A 19,866-nucleotide genomic window follows, 5' to 3' on the forward strand; every position below is an offset into this window, starting at 1 on the left:
CTCAGAGTCTCCACTGACCAAGGAGGTGGACCTGGATGTAATGCAGAGATGTGTTTGTCACTGTTACATTCTTTGCACTTCACAGCTGCCTTACAGTCCTTTGCAATGTGCTTTGTTGATGCACAACAACGGAAACAGATGAACATCTCTTTTAAAAATGTCTTCCTTTCATCTATATGCTTGCCTCTAAATCCACGGCACTTAGCTAAGGGATGGGGCTTGTTGTGGATAGGACACAGATTGTTTGGTTCCTCTGCTCTCTTTTCCAATGTGCTGTGTGAGTGTACAAAAGATGTGGCTGCCACTTCTGTTTTTCTTACTGACACTGGTGTTCGTTCATTATACCTTAATGGTTTCTCTGGTTTTGACTGACTTGAACTACTAGAGGTGGAGAATGCAAAACTTGGATCATTCCTCATCTTCGCTTGACTCGATATGAATCGTACAAAGAAACTGAATGGAGGAAAGGAAATGTGATGATCCTCCTTGTACTTGGAGCCTTGTGTGACCCAACGCTCCTGCAAGCTGTAAGGTAGTTTTTCCACTATAGGATTGACTCCTCTTGCAGTGTCAAGATATGTTAGACCAGGCAGCTGCCCGCCTGACTTTGCTGACTCTATTTCTAGAAGTATGTCTCCTAACTCTCTGAGACGGTAACTATCTTTGTTCGAGATTCTTTGAAACTTCTCAAGTTTTTGTAGTAAGGCATTTTCAATCATCTCAGCACAGCCGTAACTTTCATCCAAACGTTGCCAAACCATTTGGACGCCTGTTATAGGATTGTGGACGTGTGCTGACCTGATCCTCATTGCTTGTGAAGATGAATCTGGGCCAAGCCACTTGGTAAGTAAGTCAAGCTCCTCTCTGGCTGTTAAATTGAGCTCTCTTGTGACATCTCGAAAAGAGGTTTTCCACGCCCAGTAGTTTTCTGGGTGGTCATCAAATTTTAACAGTCCAGAACTCACCATCTCTCTCCTCACCAGGTACTTAGCCAAGTCTGTCATCTGTTGGCTGCCACGTGCATAGTCTCTGATGCTGGATGTGTGAGACATCGGTGCAGGTGGATACCATGAATAATCTGCTCCTTGCTGATCGTCTGCATTCTCGTCTGGAATGCAAAATTTAGGAATATTCTCTTCCTTTACAAGTAAACTGCTGTTAACTGGGTTATGCTGATGGCTTTCTACATGTGTGGTAGTGACCGGCTGTTGCTGTAAGACTGGAGGTTGTCGTTGAGCAAACGTCACCATTGGATGGCTATGTACATACTCACTTGTACGTTGAATAGGATCTTCCAGAGTTATTTGAGCCAAACCTTTGTGAGGTTCGTCTTCTACTTCAGCTGCTGCTTCATAGACTGCTGCTTCAGCTGAAGCTACAGTAGCACTTCCTTTTGTAGCACATATAAACTGGCTTCTAACTCTGCTTTGCGCTGTGCTGTTTCAGCTGCAACCCTTAGTTGCTCTGCCTCAATTCGAGCTTTCTCCCTCATCATGACGGCCTCCTTTTCTGCGAAGGAAACATGTATACGAGCTGCTTCGGCTTTAGCTCTTGCTTTAGTGGCTGCTGCACTGGCTGAAGACCTACTTGATCTTTCAGATGACTTGCTGGAGACTTGGGACCTGGTCTCATATGTTTTCTGTGTCTTATCGGTCTCATTTTGTTGCTCCATGATTTGTGTGTTTATTGTGTTTTCACAGAGCTATAGATGGATTTTGCTGCTTTCAGTAGGATTCCGCTGTCTTCACCCGCTGTGGTAGATGTCCTTTTACTATTCTGTCCTCACAATTGCGTTTCTGAGCAAGGCTAGACAGATAACGAACAAAAACTCCACTAAAACCGTTTTCTTGAACAAGGTGGCTTTAGTTATGATCGTTTCTGTAAAACTGAAAAATACAGTACAAATGTTGTGACAATATATTGCATATATAACGTATATACATGAAATCATAATGTAAATAATTAAATGTATAAAGTACTGTACATCAATGAGATGAAAACCCAAAATTATTTAAACTACTCGTTAAGTCTTTATGAACTGTAACTCTTTGTAGTCACATGTAACATCACATATAATGTTTTTAAACGCATTTATCCAGCAGCTAAACAACTCAGTAATGTTAGCTACTTAGCTGTTAGCAAACAGATCTCCATTTTACTGCCATCTGGAGGCTTACTGTTTTCTTCTCAACAGAAATCATAAAAATACATTAAACAACACATGACTCGTTACTTACGGACATATCAACTCCAAGGCTTAAACGTATGGAGACAACTGAACTGCATGCACACTGTAGGCTGCTCTTTGTGTAAATGAAAGTAAACTGAGGGAGAAAATGAAACTTAAGAAAATACAAGCAGTACACAAAGTGTCCACCAGGGGGAGCATGGAAAATGCCTGTCATGCTGGTTACACAGGAAACAGTATAGTAGGCAACGAGAAAAAAAACAACTTAAATAAATTCACCGTCTCTGTCGAAGAAAATGTGCACGACTTACATTCAAACAGAACAAAATCAACTCCCTAATGTTGATTCCTACTATTGCTGTGATTATTAGGTATTACCCTACTGCCATATCGAAACTAACAGTTATTTAACACATTAAAATTTAAATAAATTAAACAAGCTGTCTTTAGTGAATTACTAAAGTGATTGAATATGAACCGGCTCTTGCACCTAAACTTTCTTACCAGGATACGAAAATCAATTTAACACAATATCATAATCCATCTCATCATGATGCGTTCAATGGAGGGGATTAAAAACAGGTGTGCCAGCTGCTTGTCAGCCTAATGACTGGACTAATGTTAAAGAGAAACGTTTGCCGTCATCGGGGCTAATTGAAAAGGTGGTTTTATAATCAGATGAGAGGGAAATGAAAATAATCAAGAACTGTAGAAATGTTAACACATGAAACCAAATAACAATTGGAAAATAATAATTGAGGATTTATTAACATTTTTAAAATGCTGCTACATTTGAAAAAACAGCTATGCTAACTTGATATGAGATTGAATGCTTGTTGTGTGATATATTATATATCAGGGATTAGAACTGTGTTAAACACATCGACTCCTAGTCTTTATGTTACAGCTTACACAATGTATACTTAGCAATGTGATATTCATGAAGAGAATCGGTTATACCTTGTCTGCTCCTTTAATCCAGTGGTTCTCAATCCTGTCTCTGGAGACTCGCTCCCCTCCATGTTTTAGATATTTTCCCTCTTCCAACACACCTGATCCAAATGATCAGCTCCCCCAGAGTCCCCAGGACCCACACCTACATCACAATCACTATCTTTATACAGAGAGAACATGTCTATTGAATAAAACAAAAAGATCCAAGTTTTCAAAACACTTGAAACGACATTCACTGTAAGGTATTGTTATTGTGTGCGTGTGCAAAGTGTTCAGTCTTTTTATCAGAGGAAACCAGACGCACTGTCCCATTTTAGATCTGGGTCAGTTATCAAGATGATCACAACTGTCAGAAGTCTCAAGAGGGACCATTACATCTTAATCCTGTAGTCAGTGCCACATTTACACACCCACTTAGTAGTTCTGTACTTGTGCCCATTAGCTTGTGACTCTCAGATAGGGTCGGGAGCACTTTCCTCACTTCTCTGTTCTTCTGATTGGTTGTCTGCTGCCTTCTCCAGTGGCGAACTGGACTGTGCAGCTTTTAATGGTGATATTGGTGAGGAGGGCTGTGGCGTTTCCGTTCTTTCACTGACCCCCTCCTCGGCCTCCTGCTCCCTCTGCTGTACAGAGGAGAGGTACTGCTCCAGCAGGCTGCAGTCTGTGCTGTCCACAGCGAAGCCACTTTGAACAGGACTCAGTGCTCGAACCGTCTTCAGAGAGTCTGTGGTCCCACTGCTCAAGAAGCTGTCCTCCTGTGCTGCATGGTGGTCACCTGTGGACGGGAAGCCCGAGTCTGGGAAGGAGATGTCTGTGCTGGGTGCGTTCTTACAGCTAGATGCAACAGGAGGGATAGACTCATATAGTCCAGGAGCTGAGACCTGAGCTGGGCTGACAGCCCGAGTTATGCTCGCCAGCTGCTGCTCCACAGACTGTTTCCACTGCTGCATAGACTGGAGCTTTGAAGATAACATAAGGAAGTTTTAAACAAATGAGGCAGAAATAAAGAACTGTCAGACTTAAACCCGGGCTGCCAGCTTGGAGGTCTTTAGCCTTTGTGCACGGAGCATACAACAATTTCTACTAGCAGCATTAATTCAAACATGAACCTTTCAAAAACTGCAAAATTATTGCACACAACTGGCATGTCAGTATTATCATTGCGGGTGTCACCATGTCATTTACCAAGTACATCCTTCATAAAGATGCTAGCATGGCCGTCGTGTTTCTAAAAAACAAACTCAGGACAGCAATGTCATAGAAGATAACGACAGAGTGAGGCTGAACTGACCTGTTTCCACAGAAACTTTACAGCTTCCTCCTGAACCAGCCGCTGCAACCGCTCCTCTTCATAATGATGCTGCACCCTGCAATACATCACCATCATTAACGAGAAGTAAATCGACGCACATGCTGGACAATACAAAAGTCCCACACCAAAAGACGAACAGAAAACAAACACAGAAGATTATTAAGTTACCTGTCCAATTCTTCGGACAAGAAGAGAATGTGTTCTTGCATCCTGCGCAGTCGGATTTCACTGCGCACCTCTTTTGCCACAGGGTGACGACAGCGCGTGTGCTGCCCCCTCCACCATGACTGAATCTTCACCGCTGCATCCGTCATAGAAGATTTACTTGTAAATACTTGAACTTCTTCCTGCTTTGGGGATGCCATCATCTCTGCTCTCCCAAAGTCGGAGGATGTTTCCAGATCATTCCGCGGTGTGCTAACTCTGAGTGCCACTGATCCAGCTGTGGTAGCCCCACCTGAAAGGACTTCTTCAGAGTCCTTTTCCTCTGGTGATTGGCGTGTCTTGGTTGTGTTGTGCTTTTTCTGCTCTGCTGGCTGCTTTGGAGCCAGGGAATCCGGTTCAAATGTCTCTGTCTCATCCTCGCTGTCAGAGCGGATCGTCTGAGGATCCAGATTGGATGTGAAGGGGAGGAAAGTTGACTCTGAGGAAAGCATGCTGCCGTTCAGTTTGTCCTCATCTGTCAGCACATCCTCTAAAAACATGTGCTCCTCTCCGGGCCTTGGGCTGCGAACTACCGGTAATGATGTGTGGGAAGAATCACAGCTTACCCAGGTGTTAAACTGCACAACTGGCTCTGTACAAAAAGCAGGCAAACCAAACAGTTGAAATTATGAAATCTCTTCACGACAGCTTCTTGTTAATAGAAACAACAAAAACAAACTGCCAAATAGGATGACAAAGCAGCCAGCTTACCTGTTTCCTGTACTGTTGGTGCAGCAGCTGACGATGCAGGTGGACTGATGTTCTTCAGCTCTCTGGCTCCCCCTTGTGGTCCTTCATGTGAAGGACTATGCCTCTCCACATCTAGCTGAGTTGGGCGGGGAGGGCTGGGACATCCTCCTCCGGTCTCCTCTAACAACTGTCTCTGGTGAAACCTGGGAGACAAATGACCACCATACGCAGGATCAGTCATAAAACATTTTCCAAAGAGAATGATGCATGCTATTTAGCTAAGAATCGAACGCTGGTCATCAAGTTACATTCTTGTCACATTCCTACTAAATGTATATTCATACCTCTGCTTATTGAGGATCTTCTCCAGTTTAGCATCTTCTGCAGTCTCTAGAGCTGGGGATGATGTCAGTGGGCAAACAGTGGCCAGGTATTGAACCAGCTGAACATGCTGACCTGGTCGATATGAACGTCCTTTTCCCTGACTGTAGAGCCATTCTGCTTTGAGACTGTAAAAGTGACAATAACATATAAGAAAAAAAGCTGTGGTCTTTTATTCATCTATAAAGCTTAGAAACACACACACCCTTCTTTCTGTGACACAACATAGCCATCCAGGACCTTTAGGCTCAGGCACCAACTCATGACGTAAGGCCGATAATCAAAACCAGGCAACGAGGGAGTCGACATAACACAAGGGTTGCTCATGATGGACAGCTGCTCCAGGTCATGGAGAGGCGCAAGGTACGACGCCTACGGAATAATCACAAATAAGTCAGTCAATCAATAATCGTGAAAAGGACCACTTTATCAAGTAACGTAAGAGTACCTCATTAAGATCCCTAATTTCATTCTCTGCCAGGGAGAGGATGGATAAATGGACGGGGAGGTGTGCAGGAACTGTACGAAGAGTTGTAATACTGTTTCCATGGAGTAAAAGTGTCTTCAAAAGAGAAAGAAAAAGATATTAGAAAACATACAGAACATCATGCTTTTCCTTTTTATGATGCTTTTGGCCTTGGAGAGTGCAGCACTCACCTTTAATGCCACCAGTTTAGTAAGATCACCTATAGTAGATATGTTATTGTCAGACACATCCAGGTGTTGAAGGGAAAGACAGTTGTTGAGTTGCTCAATGACCTGAGAGAAAACAAATACATTAAGTTCGTTTTTAACAATGTTATGACATTTTTGCCCATCCCTGACGTAAAGTTTGTGATATAAACCTTAATATTGTTCCCGGAAAGGTTGAGCCATTCCAAGTGTGGGAGATCTCTTAGTCCTTCGATGTATCCAATACTGTTATTGGGAAGGTTAAGGACCCTCAACTCTGTTAACCGAGACACACCCATCATCCTCACCAGGCGGTTATTGGCAACAGATAGCTAAAGAGGAAGAGGATAAAAAGCATTCAAGAAAAATGTTCAGTATATTGTAAGTAAGACAGTGCTCTCAGCCTGTAAATAAATGAATTGAAAAACAAAACAGTTTCAAAGGGTTTATCCACCTGCTGAAGACCTGGGCTCCGTTCCAGATGGTCCAGTTTCATGATGTGATTACGGTCAAGGATGAGGGTGTGAGTGTCATCAGAGCAATAGAAACTAGGCTCCAGCTTTTGCATGCTCCGGCCTGAGAGATCCATGACAGGACCTTCTGCGACTAAAGCAGCAAGAGATATAAAAAAAATGCATCACACAACAGTAATTTTGCTAATAACCATATCTACATAAAACAGAAAATCATATTTAGTATATCAGCCCTCTATTGCAAAGATTAGGATTAATCAGTTTTTCCAAGTTCGTTGTTCATTTTCAAGTGTGATACTAAATTGTTGACAATTTTTGACGCAGTGACTTAAAGAAGGTACTTTGAGCTACTTCTGGGTCATGAGCAGATCTATCTGTCACGTAACAAAATATATACCTGTTTTAAAATATGGGTCTTCACTATGTGTATGCACAGGTTTAAGTTACCTGTCGTACATGTTTACAGGTACATAATAATACTGTCACTAGTAGAGCCAATGGCACGCAGCGTGGCCATCAAATGAGGACAATCAAGGACAGAAAATAAGAGTTTGTGAGGCAGATCATGGACAGTCTGATACCCATAGATGGTTAGATCTGACTCGTGAGACACCGTGATGTTTGTAACGCATGCTAACGGCTGTGCTCTGAGATGATGCATGCTAAGTTAGCTAACACTGAGATCGTAATAAATTCAACTTATTCCTCAAACATTAACCTTCACCGTTCTAACAGCCGGATAACTTACCAGCATTGTTATCAGACTGTAAATCTGATACACCCATCCTGTCGCCTAAGACTACACAAAGCAGCTCTATTATTAGGTGCACAAGACTGTAGTGTGAAAGACAAGGAGCGCCTGCCGCTTGTCAAACGGCTAAACCAAGGAGTTGTTGGGAAATGTAGTCCAAAAAGTCATTCTCGCTTATGAGGTTGAATATGTCCTTGTCGGCGGAAAAACTACAATTCTCTTTGTTGAATATGTAGAAATAGGCTACAGTAGAATATAGTAAAGAAACGGGCCTGTTATCAAGGTTAATTCTTACCTAAATGTTAAATGTTTTAGTTCTCATTTGCTTCCCTAATTTCTTTGACATCGCCAGAGAGCATTACTTTACCGCTTTCGGATGTTTCTTGTTTGCTAGGCAACGTCAGACGATGTCTACGTCATCCTTATGCTGATTTGATTTAAAAATATTTGTTTCTAGCAAAAATATCTTTATAACTGATTTGTATGTGTAACGCATTAAAAAATAATACAAATCACGTAAAAATATTCACTTTTTAATAGATGATAAATTACGATTCGTTGTCTCTAATTTCAGTTTCCGCTTCCGACATCTTTCTTTCCGGTTTTGTGCCCTCTCGTAGCCATCATGAAGTGAGTGCACAGAATATAATCAAATGTCATCTGCGCACTTTAATAAATGTATTAACCATGTAATCTATCTTAAGTTTGAGCGTGTGTAATTTTCTCGCAGTGATGGCTTATATTTGTTGTTTTCAGGGTCGAGTTGTGCAGTTTCAGTGGGTATAAAATATACCCCGGCCATGGCCGCCGATACGCCAGGATAGACGGAAAGGTAAAACGTTACACTGGCTTCAAGTTCCTCTGGTTTTAAACGATTAACAGCGCTACCTGCTCGAGTCTTTACCCGTGTCGTCCGTGCCGCTGAACTTATTAGTTTTGACTCTGTAGGAGTTGAACCAGCTCTTATCTGCTGACGCTAGCTGCTAGCTCAAAGTGTTAGCATGTAAAGAAGACCCACTTCTACGAGGCTCCTCTGTATTCAGGCTTCAAAAAACGTCTGCTGAACAGGAGGGTTTACCAAATTAGTCGGTGTTTATTAAACTTGACCTTGTTATTTGTGGTGGTCTACACTTTCATTGCACGGTGCTGACTGCTTAAACTAAAAAAAACTCATAACAATTAAGAGAACACTTTTCTGTTACATCTTTAAACTCTCTAAGTTGTAAAGTTAGTGTAAATTCATTGATACTCATTGGTGTCTGATAACGCACATTATAGAATGCAGGTGTTTGATAATACAGAGAAAGAGAAGAGTGTTTTAGGAGTGAATTTGAAATAATGAACTACACAGAGAGCCACTTTGTTAAATCATTTTATTTCTTTTTAAGGTGTTCCAGTTTTTGAATGGCAAGTGTGAGTCTGCCTTCCTGGCCAAGAGAAATCCAAGACAGATCAACTGGACCGTGCTGTACAGGCGCAAGCACAAGAAGGGCCAGTCTGTGAGTAACTAGTTGCGTGTGTGTTCATGAAGCCAAATGTTTCTGTTGAAATAAGCGTACTGATCAGCCTCTTTTTAACCGTTCTGTCACTGATACTTACCTGTAAGTACAGTCTATACCTTCCTCAACAATATGATGCACTATGTCAAGCAACATTTGTTTCATTCATATATTCTGTTGTGTGTGTGTGAAACAGAATTGTTGTTTTAATCTAAATTTGGCATATATTCCTTTAGCATTACATGTTGTAGTTTGTCTTTAAGCTGTACAAATGGCGGACTTATGGAAGTCTGAAAAAATACCACCGTATTACTTAATGTATATAGAATTGGTTATGCACATGGTCTTTACTGACATTAAACACTTAAGTTTTCTTTTGTCAGTTTTCCACCTTGGCTGCAGGTGAATGGTGTGCACGGTTGTTAGTCTGTGTTATGTGTTGTTGCTGGACTGTGTTTTGCAGTCTTAGCAGCAGTGCTCACTCCACACCTACAGCCATAGAATAACAGGAGATCATAGTACTGGCCCTTGACGTCTTTTACTGACATCTCACCATTGGTCAGCCTCCAAATTCTCCAACAACACAATCATGTCTTTACTCTAACTCTGATTTTCATTACATCTTGCATGTGTCAATAACCTGTAACTAGGCGAGTCTGCAGGGCAGAACTAGGTTTAATTGCAGCGGTTTAAAAAATTTTTGTTTAGAATTTGATGTCCTAGAATATAGACCATAGAATTCAGAGTTCCTTGAGAAATCAGCGTTGATGTTGCTCAGTGGGACAAGGTGTAGCTACCCAAATATCTGTTTTGCAACACCTGCTTAACAGCTTTTTTCTACATTTAAAGCCACTATATAGTGTTTTTTAGATGGATAGTAAACTGTTTATTTGCAGAAAAATGTTAACTCTAGCCATTTTAGGATGAGTTTACTTGTTTTAACAGAACAAAATGAAATAAAAGTTCTACAAAGCTTTTGCGTAGTTGAGGGTTACTGCTGTAATTGTGAAGCTTAAAACAGGAGTTCTCTAATAATATTCATCCTAATGGTTGATGATTCAACACCTTCAGTATTCATGTGCGTCCACAGTTAATCTAATGTGAGCGTCTCAGTCCTCTAATCATATTTGCGATGTGACTGTAGTGTGGTATTTGCCTTCTAATATACGACGATCTTGTTTTTATGTGGTCTTAACAGGAAGAGGTGACAAAGAAGCGTACCCGCCGTGCAGTGAAATTCCAGAGGGCCATCACTGGGGCCTCCTTGGCTGAGATCATGGCCAAGAGGAACCAGAAGCCTGAGGTCCGCAAGGCCCAGAGGGAGCAGGCCATCAGGTGAGGGTGCCGTGCTTTCAGCCATTGGCTTTTGAAAACTTAATTCCATCACTGTGCCAGATCTCTGGTGTGAGGAAAAATAAATACCAGCTGGGAATTTGTTGTTGGTGAAGTTTAATCTTGTTTGAGTCAATGGACCAGAGTCAATGGACTTCCCTATTTAATGGTAATTTAGGAAACCAGCTCTTGTCTTGTCCACCTTACCGAAGTTATTGGCCAATCAGAAGCCGAGTAGGGCAGGTCTCGGCAACACTGAAAGTGTGGGATTTGGGGATGTCGTGTTAACAGGTTATGCTCGGCTAAAAATGGAAAACCAATTCATGAAGAACTTGATAAAAATGTCATCATGGTTGAAAAAAGACCTCGAAACAAGCCGCCCTGGTGACTCGTACATCTTTTAGCTCAAATACACTTGAGCAGTATTCCACCCAATCCTCGTGCATGTCACTGGTCTTTACTCTACACTCTGCTAGAAAGAAAGAGATCTTTGAATGCAAAATTGAAAACGTTTTCTCGTTTCGTGCAGCGGATTGCTGTAGATGTGATTCGCTCTCGTGTTTTTGCTGCATCTAGATAATCTCCCCACACGATGGTCACAAGTGAAACTTTTTGAAACAGTCGTTTTGTGTTGCACAGAGTCACCGAAGACGAATTGCGCCTTCTGTGAGGTCTGGACATTGTCGGTTATTTTCATGCAGTGGGCAGGTGTGAATGTGTCTTTCACTGAAATTGTCCTGATCCCTCTTCAACAAAGAAACAAAAAAGGAGTCCGGGAGGGGGAAAAAAGTTAGATCATGTCTTCACTTCACCGTGTCTGAAATGAATTGCATTCTGTTTAAATGTTGATAATTTTTCACAAGTACTGCGTCAAAAAACAAATATTTGAACAGGGCTGAATAATGCACTACAACCCTCCAGTCCTGATGTTCATAAGTGTTTAAATGACTGTGAACATGTCAGATGAACACTTTGAACAGACTGGGTTTTTTACTTTATGCATATATCAGTGTAATTATTCCAAATAATATACATGAGCAGAACAGCATATTGACCAGTCTGAGTACATTTATAGACGACCTGAATGACGGCTTGTATTGAGCACTCTGTGGCTGAATTTATAAACATCTTCAGCATTAGAGTTATGAAGATGACACTTAGTTTTTTCAGGCATGTTATTCTCTTCATAAGCTGAAGATACATTACCTTGTGGTTGTTTGTTAAAGTTTATCGGTGACAAGTTGGAATCACCGTATAATACCTGATAGTGTTCAGTCTTGGTTATTGTTTCTCTTTATTCTGTCAGAGCTGCCAAGGAGGCCAAGAAGGCGAAGCAGGCGACCAAGAAGCCCGCTGCCCCAAGTGCAAAGGTAATATCTCTATTTATTTTTACTGTATTAGTGCAAACGTTGTGGCTCCAGTGTTTCTATTCCTGAATATAACTGAAGTGTATTACATGCCATCCTGTTAAGCCCTGCTTCCACACAGCAGTCCAGTACAGATCAGTACAGTTTGGTTTGATTATGCCTGATCCCGTTTGTTTCCACAGCCACCCGTGCCTTTTTTGGTAGGTGGCGTGTCAGCCAGATACCGATAGCTGATACGTAATAGCGTCACATGATAACTACTAATAAATTCCACAAAGCAGAAAAATGCGACACAAAACCAACAATGTCAGACATCCAGCAATTCATCTACTCTGTCATTGACATGTGAGTCTTTACAAAAACTCAATCAAGCTTTGTTTCAGAGAAGGCTGTGTGCGGCGTGGAGAAATGCAGACGTAAACAATCATCAGTGTATTACAGTCACCGGTTTAAACACGGGGGAGTTTTGTTGGCTGACATCACACGGGAAGTGACGATTCTTTCGACCAATCAGTGGACTGCAGTGTTTAGCTCCACCTTTTCGGGCCGGCTCGATATTCTTGGCACCCCAGCGGAAGGGTCCCAAGAAGTAGGCCGGTACAGATCACTTATTTGGGAATCTGTCCCGGGATTAGTGTATGGAAACACCGCAAAATGTGACGAGCCGAACCGCTGGGTGGAAACGGGGCTTCAGTAACACCTTACCTGAAACGGCAGATTGTCATCTTGAACCTCCTTGGTTTTTTAACAGTCATAATGCTGGTAGAGACTTTAGGGAGCCTGACTGTAAACGTATTTGGTAACATGTTTTTTTTTTTTTTTTTTTTCCTCTAGTCTTCTACCAAGACTGCACAGAAGCCCAAGATCGCCAAGCCCATGAAGATGAGCGCCCCACGCGTTGGTGGAAAACGCTAAGCCTGGCTCTTGTTTATGGTTGTGAATAAAACTTTTTTGGCTCACCATCATTCTGATTTTGTTTGTTTACACCAGAAGAAACCCCTAAAAGTACTATTTATTGTTCTTAACTGCTCATTAATGAGGAATTTTATGAACGACCTCTATTCGGTTATCATGGCTGCATAAGCCACGGCTTTGTTCTACAAACCAAATTGGTCTGTAGCCAGATGAATTTACAAAATGAAGTCTGTAAAGGCCATGAAACGGGTAAACTGTATTTGTCATTTATGGTAGGTGTGAGTGCTGATGTTTAAAAATAAAAAATCAGTTGCTTGGAGTGCATAACTTGAGCAGCAGGGGGCGCTGTTGCTTTGTCTCCTGACCAAATTGAGTCTGCTCTGTACTAGAAACGTTTACGTTCATGTGGTATGTAGCCAGAGGCTGAAAGAAAGCTGTTCAAAGACTTGCCCCAATTGTTGACTCTGACATTTGTAAAGAGGAACATATTGAACTGAGTGGAATTAATATATGCATGACTTTTAGGTTCTTGACAGTTTCCATTTTTTACTTTACTCATTTAATCTGAGCCTAATATTTAGCTTTTACACCACTTTATTAATTAGTATCTCATTTTTCATGCATTCCATATCTGGAGAAAAAACATTTACCTCAACTTCAGATTTTAGTTTGAGGGTAGAGAATCAAGTATTTATTAATAATTGTTAAACTAACAAAACTGGATTTTCGCATTCACATTCACACTCAGTACAACCATGATCTTAAAAAATGTAAAATTCTGGTATTTTGATCAAATCACCCAACAGTTTATTAGTCGGTAAAACTTGAGAAAAATATAACCCACACATTAAGTGATGGAAGATTACTTGTTGCGTTGTCATACAAACTTAAAGGCAAATTTCATTAAACATTTGGTTAATGAAAGTTAAAAACTTTTTTTTTAAATACCATGATAGAGGCAGCTTGGTTGGTTTAAAACTCAAAGACTTAATTTATTTTGTTAAAGTAGATGAGAAGTAGATGCACGGAGTGCTGCGTGGGTGCGGAGAAATGTGGTGCTCTTCAGTGTGCAGTTCAGACTTAAAAGTTGTTGAAGAGGACTGAGGTACACAGAGGTAATGTTAATAAAAAGCCTTTAATTCTAAAAAAAAAAAACGAAAATTAACGATCCCTCTGAGTGTCTCAGATCTCTTCAAATTGTTTAGTTTGTTATTTGATTAAGACAAAGAAAAGCAGACATCGTGAAAGGAAATTGGCCCTGATTTCAGACTACACTGTCTAAATAAAGGCACTACAATCAGCCATTAAAAGAAGGGAAACTTCTGGGATTTAGTATTAATCCTACTCTGATAAAATTAGGGGATTTAAGAAAGACAGATTTGAGAATTGAGCCTTTTCCCCTCTTGTAGAAGCTGTAACATCTTCAGCTCAGGTCATTCTGTAAGTGCCAAGTACAAGATGTTGATTCTTTAAACCAGCTGTAGGTGTCAGACAGGATTTATTAGTAGAACATATCCATTACAGAGCCATAATGATCATCGTTCAGAGGGTCATTTGTTCAGTCAGAAGATCATGAGAAGTGATTTTTTTTTTATTGCTAAAACAGTCAGGTGGGGGGTTAAGTGAGTTAGTGGGAGTGGTCAGAGGGAATATAAAACATCTTTCTAGAAACAGACAAAAGGTGAAATGTTGATGATGAGCTGCAAGCAATCAAAAAACTGCACACATCTCGTAAGTGATATCTGAGTTAGAATACCTGATAACAACCGGAAAATAAATCTTATATCCATAGTTTTCACTACATGAGATTTTTTTTTTTTTTTAATCATGAGTCATAAATTATGAATTCCACTCGCACACGATATAAAGAATTAAAGCCATTAGGAAGGAAGGAAGGAATCATGACATGGTAATCAATAATGATTTGATTATCAATGAGGTACACATGGCGTGACTGATGCCGAATTTTAAATATTAAAACATCATTGTGACGACATCCCTGTTGTGTCTCTTTTTGGAAACATTCCTCAAACTACGTTCAACACAAGTCCAAGAGTTACGTGCATTGATGTTTTTGGGACATTATTTCATGAGGTATTGATTGCTACACCTGAAAAAATGAAGATGGAAAAGCAAAACAACTTCCCAACTAGTGCACAAGATATAAAGCATGAACTTAAATTAAAGAATATACAATCATACAGCTTGTTGAACAAGTTGTACTTGTGCGTTGATGACCTCCATTCTTGGCTGTGTGTTGACTACAGTTAAAAAGCAGTTAAAGTTTTTTGTTTTTTTGGGGGGGGAGGAGATGCCCTGAGGAAATTTGAAACTTAAGGAAAAGTGCACATTTCCATCAGGGACAGCAGGCGTAAAGTGGTAGAATAATGATTATGGCATGATGGATGTTATGGAGACTGCATGGTATGACGTGGAGATGAGGAGAAGGGGCCGCGTTGTGCCCGAAGTGAAGTCTCCCTTTCAGTCCACTGCAGGGAGCGGAGTGATGGCAACAGAACTCTCTCAGGACTCTGCGGCCTCTTTAGCCAGCGCCTTCTGATCCTGTTTGTGCCTGAACGAGGAGAAGAGACAGACAAACATTATGATTGGTTCAAATGTGAGGTTGAGACTGATCAATGAAAAACAAAACATGGGCCACAACATTTTAAACAAGGGGGTGGGGGAAAACATGATTTACAAATTGCTGGTGTCAAATACTGAAGTTTATTTACAAAAAAGATGCAGCACTTTAAACAGCTGACCCTCACAGTCCCACGGACCCCCCCCCCCAACCATTTGAACTAAATGTGCTTCAGGAACAGATGTTACCTCACCTGACGTGATCACAAAACCTGTTTCTCATCAGTCCTTTTTTCAACCCATCGTTTCATTTTAACATAGTAGGAAACATTTGGGATACTAAACAAAAAAAAACATTTAAATACAGTTTTGGGGGGGGGGGGGGGTTTATAGAAGGAGCAAACATTTTGTTTCAAACATTCACCTAAATAATCTTTAAGAAAGACACATTTTCAGTTTCAGGTATTTCCTTTAAACTAAGTCCCTATGTTTTGTCCGGAAGGCTAAAAGCAGGTTTTTCTACATAACAGTCAACGCTGTGAGTGGATTTTGATCTTGCTCATTCATTCGCCTACAGCTGGTTTGTTTGTGTCCCATGTGAGGATTTCTCTCGGACCGTCGACATCAGGAAAACCTTTTTTTTTTTTTTTAACTCAGTCTTTGACATTTAGAAACATCAAACAGGATGACTTCTGTATGTTACACATTTACCACCACTCTTACAGAGTGTAGCTGCAAAACGTTGAGTCAGCAGTATGTATTATAACTGATCATGTAGATGGTGTGATTGATTGGTCGATTGCTCAGTAAATGAATCACAAACCTCCAGATCCTGTAGAGCTGTGAAGCTCCTGCACTGCCCACAAAGAAGTTGACACAAAACAGATTCCAGTTCTTTGGGATTATGACCAATGAGTATCTGGACCAGATGAGGCCTGACGTAGAGGGACAGCAGTGAGACTGAAGGTTAGGACACTAACAGGTAAATAAATAGCTGATCATGAGAACAGAGTCTACATTTTGGCAAAAGACACACAGATAAGATTTGTTTACAGAAACGTACAGTTAAAAACTGAAACGTCAGACGACCTTTCGCACAGATTGGTACTCATTCTGTGTGAACACAGCGGACGGAAGAGCAGATTATTTTCTATATGACGTCAAGAAATCAAAGCAAGAGGCTACAAAATAAAGTATGTATATGATTCACATTCACAAATTAATATTTTTAACAACATTTTGCCATGATTCAACAGCTCTATTTCAGATGAATAATAGTCTGCAGCAGACTGAGTCTCTATGCAGCACTCACCTGTGGCTGTCAGCACTGCAGACTGGGAGGTACTGAGTTTATCTGCTGGACGAGTCATGTCAGCCAAACCGGCACCAACCAGACCCTGGAGATGTGGGGAAGAGACCATGTTTTATTTATTAGGTCAAAGATAGTATACATAATAATTAACACTTCACTTTATTTGTAGCACACACGTGCAGGCAGAACTACCAAAAAATCTATTTAGCATATTTAAATGTAAAATTTAGAAAGTCAATTTTTATTTTTTTACAACACGTATCCAAAGTTAGTATTAATATTCAAAAATCTCAGTGAACACTAGTCTTTGAATTTTAAAAACACTCTTACATGTTGAAGTGTTTGAACATGCACGACTTACCCATTTAAACACGGGGGCCCAGAAGAAAACGGTTTTGGGACCTGGGATCAAAAGAAAAGGAAACGTCACATTCAGCACGTTTGTTCAAACTATTGAAATTCACATGACAGTGTTTTTCTGAAGGTGTTCTCTGAAACAGAGCTGATGCGTCTGTGTGGACAGAAGGCCAGTCAGCATTTCCAAGTTATTGACCATCATTTTTGTTAATCACATGCCATCTTGTCCCTTTAGGTGCACGGTCCATCACCTCAGTGTCTCCCTGTTGTCACGGTGATGGGAAAGAACGAGTCTGCTGTGTCTTTATATGTCGAAATGATGAAACTCAGACATGTCAAAACATCACTTCACTTTTTTTTTAACTATTCAACACGTTGCACGGTCATTTTGTAAGAGTGATGTTTTTTTTATTTTCAGGACACATCTCTGCGTTGTCTGATCCAGAAAATGCCAGGAATACGATAAATTGTGAAAAAGGTTTCAAAATGTCTTAGAGGAAGTCCTCGCACTGTTGTTTTGTCCACAAGCCAAAGAGTTTTTTTTTTTCCTGACAAACAAGAGTAAAACAACAACAACAACAACAAAAAACAGTTTCTATTAAACAACCTCAAATAAGATAATAAAATGTTTTTGATTTGCTCAACTGTCTCAATAAGTTATCAAAATGTTGCTAATTAATTAACAGTCAACTGCTAACTGAAAATTAGTTGCAATACTAAAAAAATAAACAAGAAAAATAATTCAGTTTGATCTCCACTGGACACCTGAACACAACGCACAGTAAACACAGAAAACCAACATGTTGTTTTTGCTTGTGTTAAAAAGGTTTTTGGGGCATGTTGCTCTGTGCTAACGTGACATGGCAACATTGATGTTTCATATCGTACACGGTCATTTTACATGAAAGAAAAAAGAAACATTCCAGGAGAATCAGAAACCGTTTATCTTCCGACCCGGCTTATCTAGTGAGTTAAAAGATAAAAACAAGTCAAGCCCGAGCCTCACTTAGTCTTGTGAAAAAGTTAGAGAAATGTCCAGGTCAAGGCCATTAAAAAAAAAAAGAAAAGAAAAAACTGCTGATCTTGAACCAGCTTTCCGCCCCGCGTTGTAGGCTGAACTAAAAGTGGGACTTCTGTCACTGCAAATCATTGTTGAGGGAGTTGGCTCGTTGTTGCCTCCCCCTTCATACCTGAGAAGAGGAAAGTTGTCCTTGACAATCGAAGCTCCAGTTCTCTTACGAAGACAAAACATGAGATCAGGCTATGGTGACGCCAAAGACTCCTTAATCTCAGTCCTCTCTTGTTAATATCAGTGTCAAAGATGGCCCCACGTCTGTGTACATGTTGTACTTACTGGATATAGGACAAAGCTGTCTTATTCATTACAAAAACCACCAGTCGGTGCTGTTGATGTACTGGATGGATTTTTAAACTTTATACAAAAGGCCGTCTTTAATGCAGAGCAGAGAGTCCAAAATAAACCTGCACAGAGGTAGGATTTATTCAAGAGCTGTTGAATGACCTCAAATGGTCAGTGGGACCTTTAAACACAAGATTCAGACAAATTGATGAATACAGATCATGGTTACGGTAATGAGTGAAGACTAAATACACAGCTGCCTGTCTGAGGCATTTGATAGATGCTGCACAAATACAGAGCTCTGATGAGTTTCACCTTTTCTCCATGTTTAGGTTGAGGATTTTGTCAGAGCAAAGTGAGACATTTGAAGAAGCAGAGCAGGATTCACCAACCAACAAGAAGAGTTTTAGGACTGAAGAGGTCAAAGAGCTCCAGAAACACAAAACTTTGTTGTTATTAAGATGAATGGATGAACTCTTTAGTTGTTGTTTTGTTTTAACTTGTGTGCATATTAAACTATTTATCAAGCTTTATTTTATTACTTTTAACATTTGACCTCCTCTCAAACACACCTCAATAAAAGTTTCCTTCTATAAGCTCAGATCTTCTCTTCATACTGATCCCAACAGATCAGGGTCTTTCACACAGCAAACAGCAGCTGTTGATAAATACTTTATCATACATGTCTTATATGGAGAAGGAGAAGAGAGAAATACACATCACATCTGACACATCCCAAAACAAACAGACTGCATTACCTGCCGGGTGGTTGTACAGAGGTCTCAGCTTGGCGGGCAGCATGTGCTCGATCTTGTCCAAAATCCTGTGATAGGAGACTCTGAGCGCAGCCATGACTGTAAATTATCTGCTGGGAAATAAAGAAGAGCTAGCTTGCTAAATGGTTAGCTATGTAAGGATCTTTGTTAATGGTTTAAATAGTCTGCCGGCGGCTCCTGTCAAACAACTAAAGCACAGGAAGTCGGTGTCGATGTGAGAGGATGCTGCTGTCCTACTGTCGACCTTCCTCCGGTTTCACTGTGAACATATTAGCTCTGCTAGCTAGCTCTGTTAGCTTCTGTCTGACCGTCACAAACGAGAGGTGACTTTCTCTACGACGCAACCTACCGCGTGAGGGGGCGGGGTTAGGCGTTATCTCGATGCTTATTGGACCGCCTGCACAGAACCTCGATACGATTGGTTTAGATTGAATTGTATGTTTTGTTGGCGCGGCGTATCCAAACTGGGCGGAGACAATTGATTTTATGTATCTCTATGGATACGCCGCGCCAATAAAACATTTATTTACACACGTATTTATTTACACACATATTTATGCATAAATATTTATTTATACATACACATTTATTTATTTAAGATGTTTGGTACTTTTCAGCGCAATCAACAATACGCGGATTTTAAGGATAATTTCAATAATGGCATTCAAACAATTATACTAACGTTATTAGTTATTACCAGCACCATACTGGTTATTACCATAGACTTTAAACAAAGGTTTTTT

General features: G+C 40.5%; 3 protein-coding genes across 5 annotated transcripts in view; 1 reads left to right on the top strand and 2 right to left on the bottom strand.

Moving 5' to 3' along the window:
* Positions 1-8,063, bottom strand: part of cep97 (centrosomal protein 97) — a 26,695-nt gene extending 18,632 nt beyond the window's left edge. The window contains exons 1-11 of one of the 3 annotated variants that reach the window (XM_079357353.1): positions 7,623-7,913; positions 6,856-7,007; positions 6,575-6,733; positions 6,387-6,488; positions 6,178-6,291; positions 5,935-6,101; positions 5,693-5,857; positions 5,370-5,551; positions 4,623-5,250; positions 4,434-4,509; positions 2,500-4,101 (exon numbers count right to left, since the gene is read on the bottom strand). In XM_079357353.1, coding sequence (XP_079213479.1) covers positions 3,595-4,101; positions 4,434-4,509; positions 4,623-5,250; positions 5,370-5,551; positions 5,693-5,857; positions 5,935-6,101; positions 6,178-6,291; positions 6,387-6,488; positions 6,575-6,733; positions 6,856-7,007; positions 7,623-7,659 — 2,289 coding nt within the window. In that variant the 5' untranslated portion in view covers positions 7,660-7,913 and the 3' untranslated portion in view covers positions 2,500-3,594. The other 2 variants (XM_079357355.1, XM_079357354.1) reach the window with 2 other exon arrangements.
* Positions 8,064-8,151: 88 nt separating this feature from the next.
* On the top strand, positions 8,152-12,788 carry rpl24 (ribosomal protein L24). The gene is made up of 6 exons (XM_079357360.1): positions 8,152-8,255; positions 8,382-8,457; positions 9,014-9,124; positions 10,323-10,459; positions 11,763-11,826; positions 12,658-12,788. The coding sequence occupies exons 1-6, from the start codon at positions 8,251-8,253 to the stop codon at positions 12,736-12,738; spliced, it is 474 nt and encodes a 157-aa protein (XP_079213486.1). The 5' UTR covers positions 8,152-8,250; the 3' UTR covers positions 12,739-12,788.
* Positions 12,789-14,217: 1,429 nt separating this feature from the next.
* mpc2b (mitochondrial pyruvate carrier 2b) lies at positions 14,218-19,486 on the bottom strand. The gene is made up of 5 exons (XM_079357852.1): positions 19,106-19,486; positions 16,992-17,032; positions 16,631-16,715; positions 16,142-16,253; positions 14,218-15,310 (listed from the first exon to the last, which is right to left on the bottom strand). Exons 1-5 carry the CDS (start codon positions 19,197-19,199, stop codon positions 15,262-15,264), a joined length of 381 nt encoding a protein of 126 aa, XP_079213978.1. The 5' UTR covers positions 19,200-19,486; the 3' UTR covers positions 14,218-15,261.
* Between the last annotated feature and the right edge of the window lie 380 nt (positions 19,487-19,866).

This window comes from Symphodus melops (assembly GCF_947650265.1).
Source record: "Symphodus melops genome assembly, chromosome: 12".
NCBI classification, from domain to species: Eukaryota; Metazoa; Chordata; class Actinopteri; order Labriformes; family Labridae; genus Symphodus; species Symphodus melops.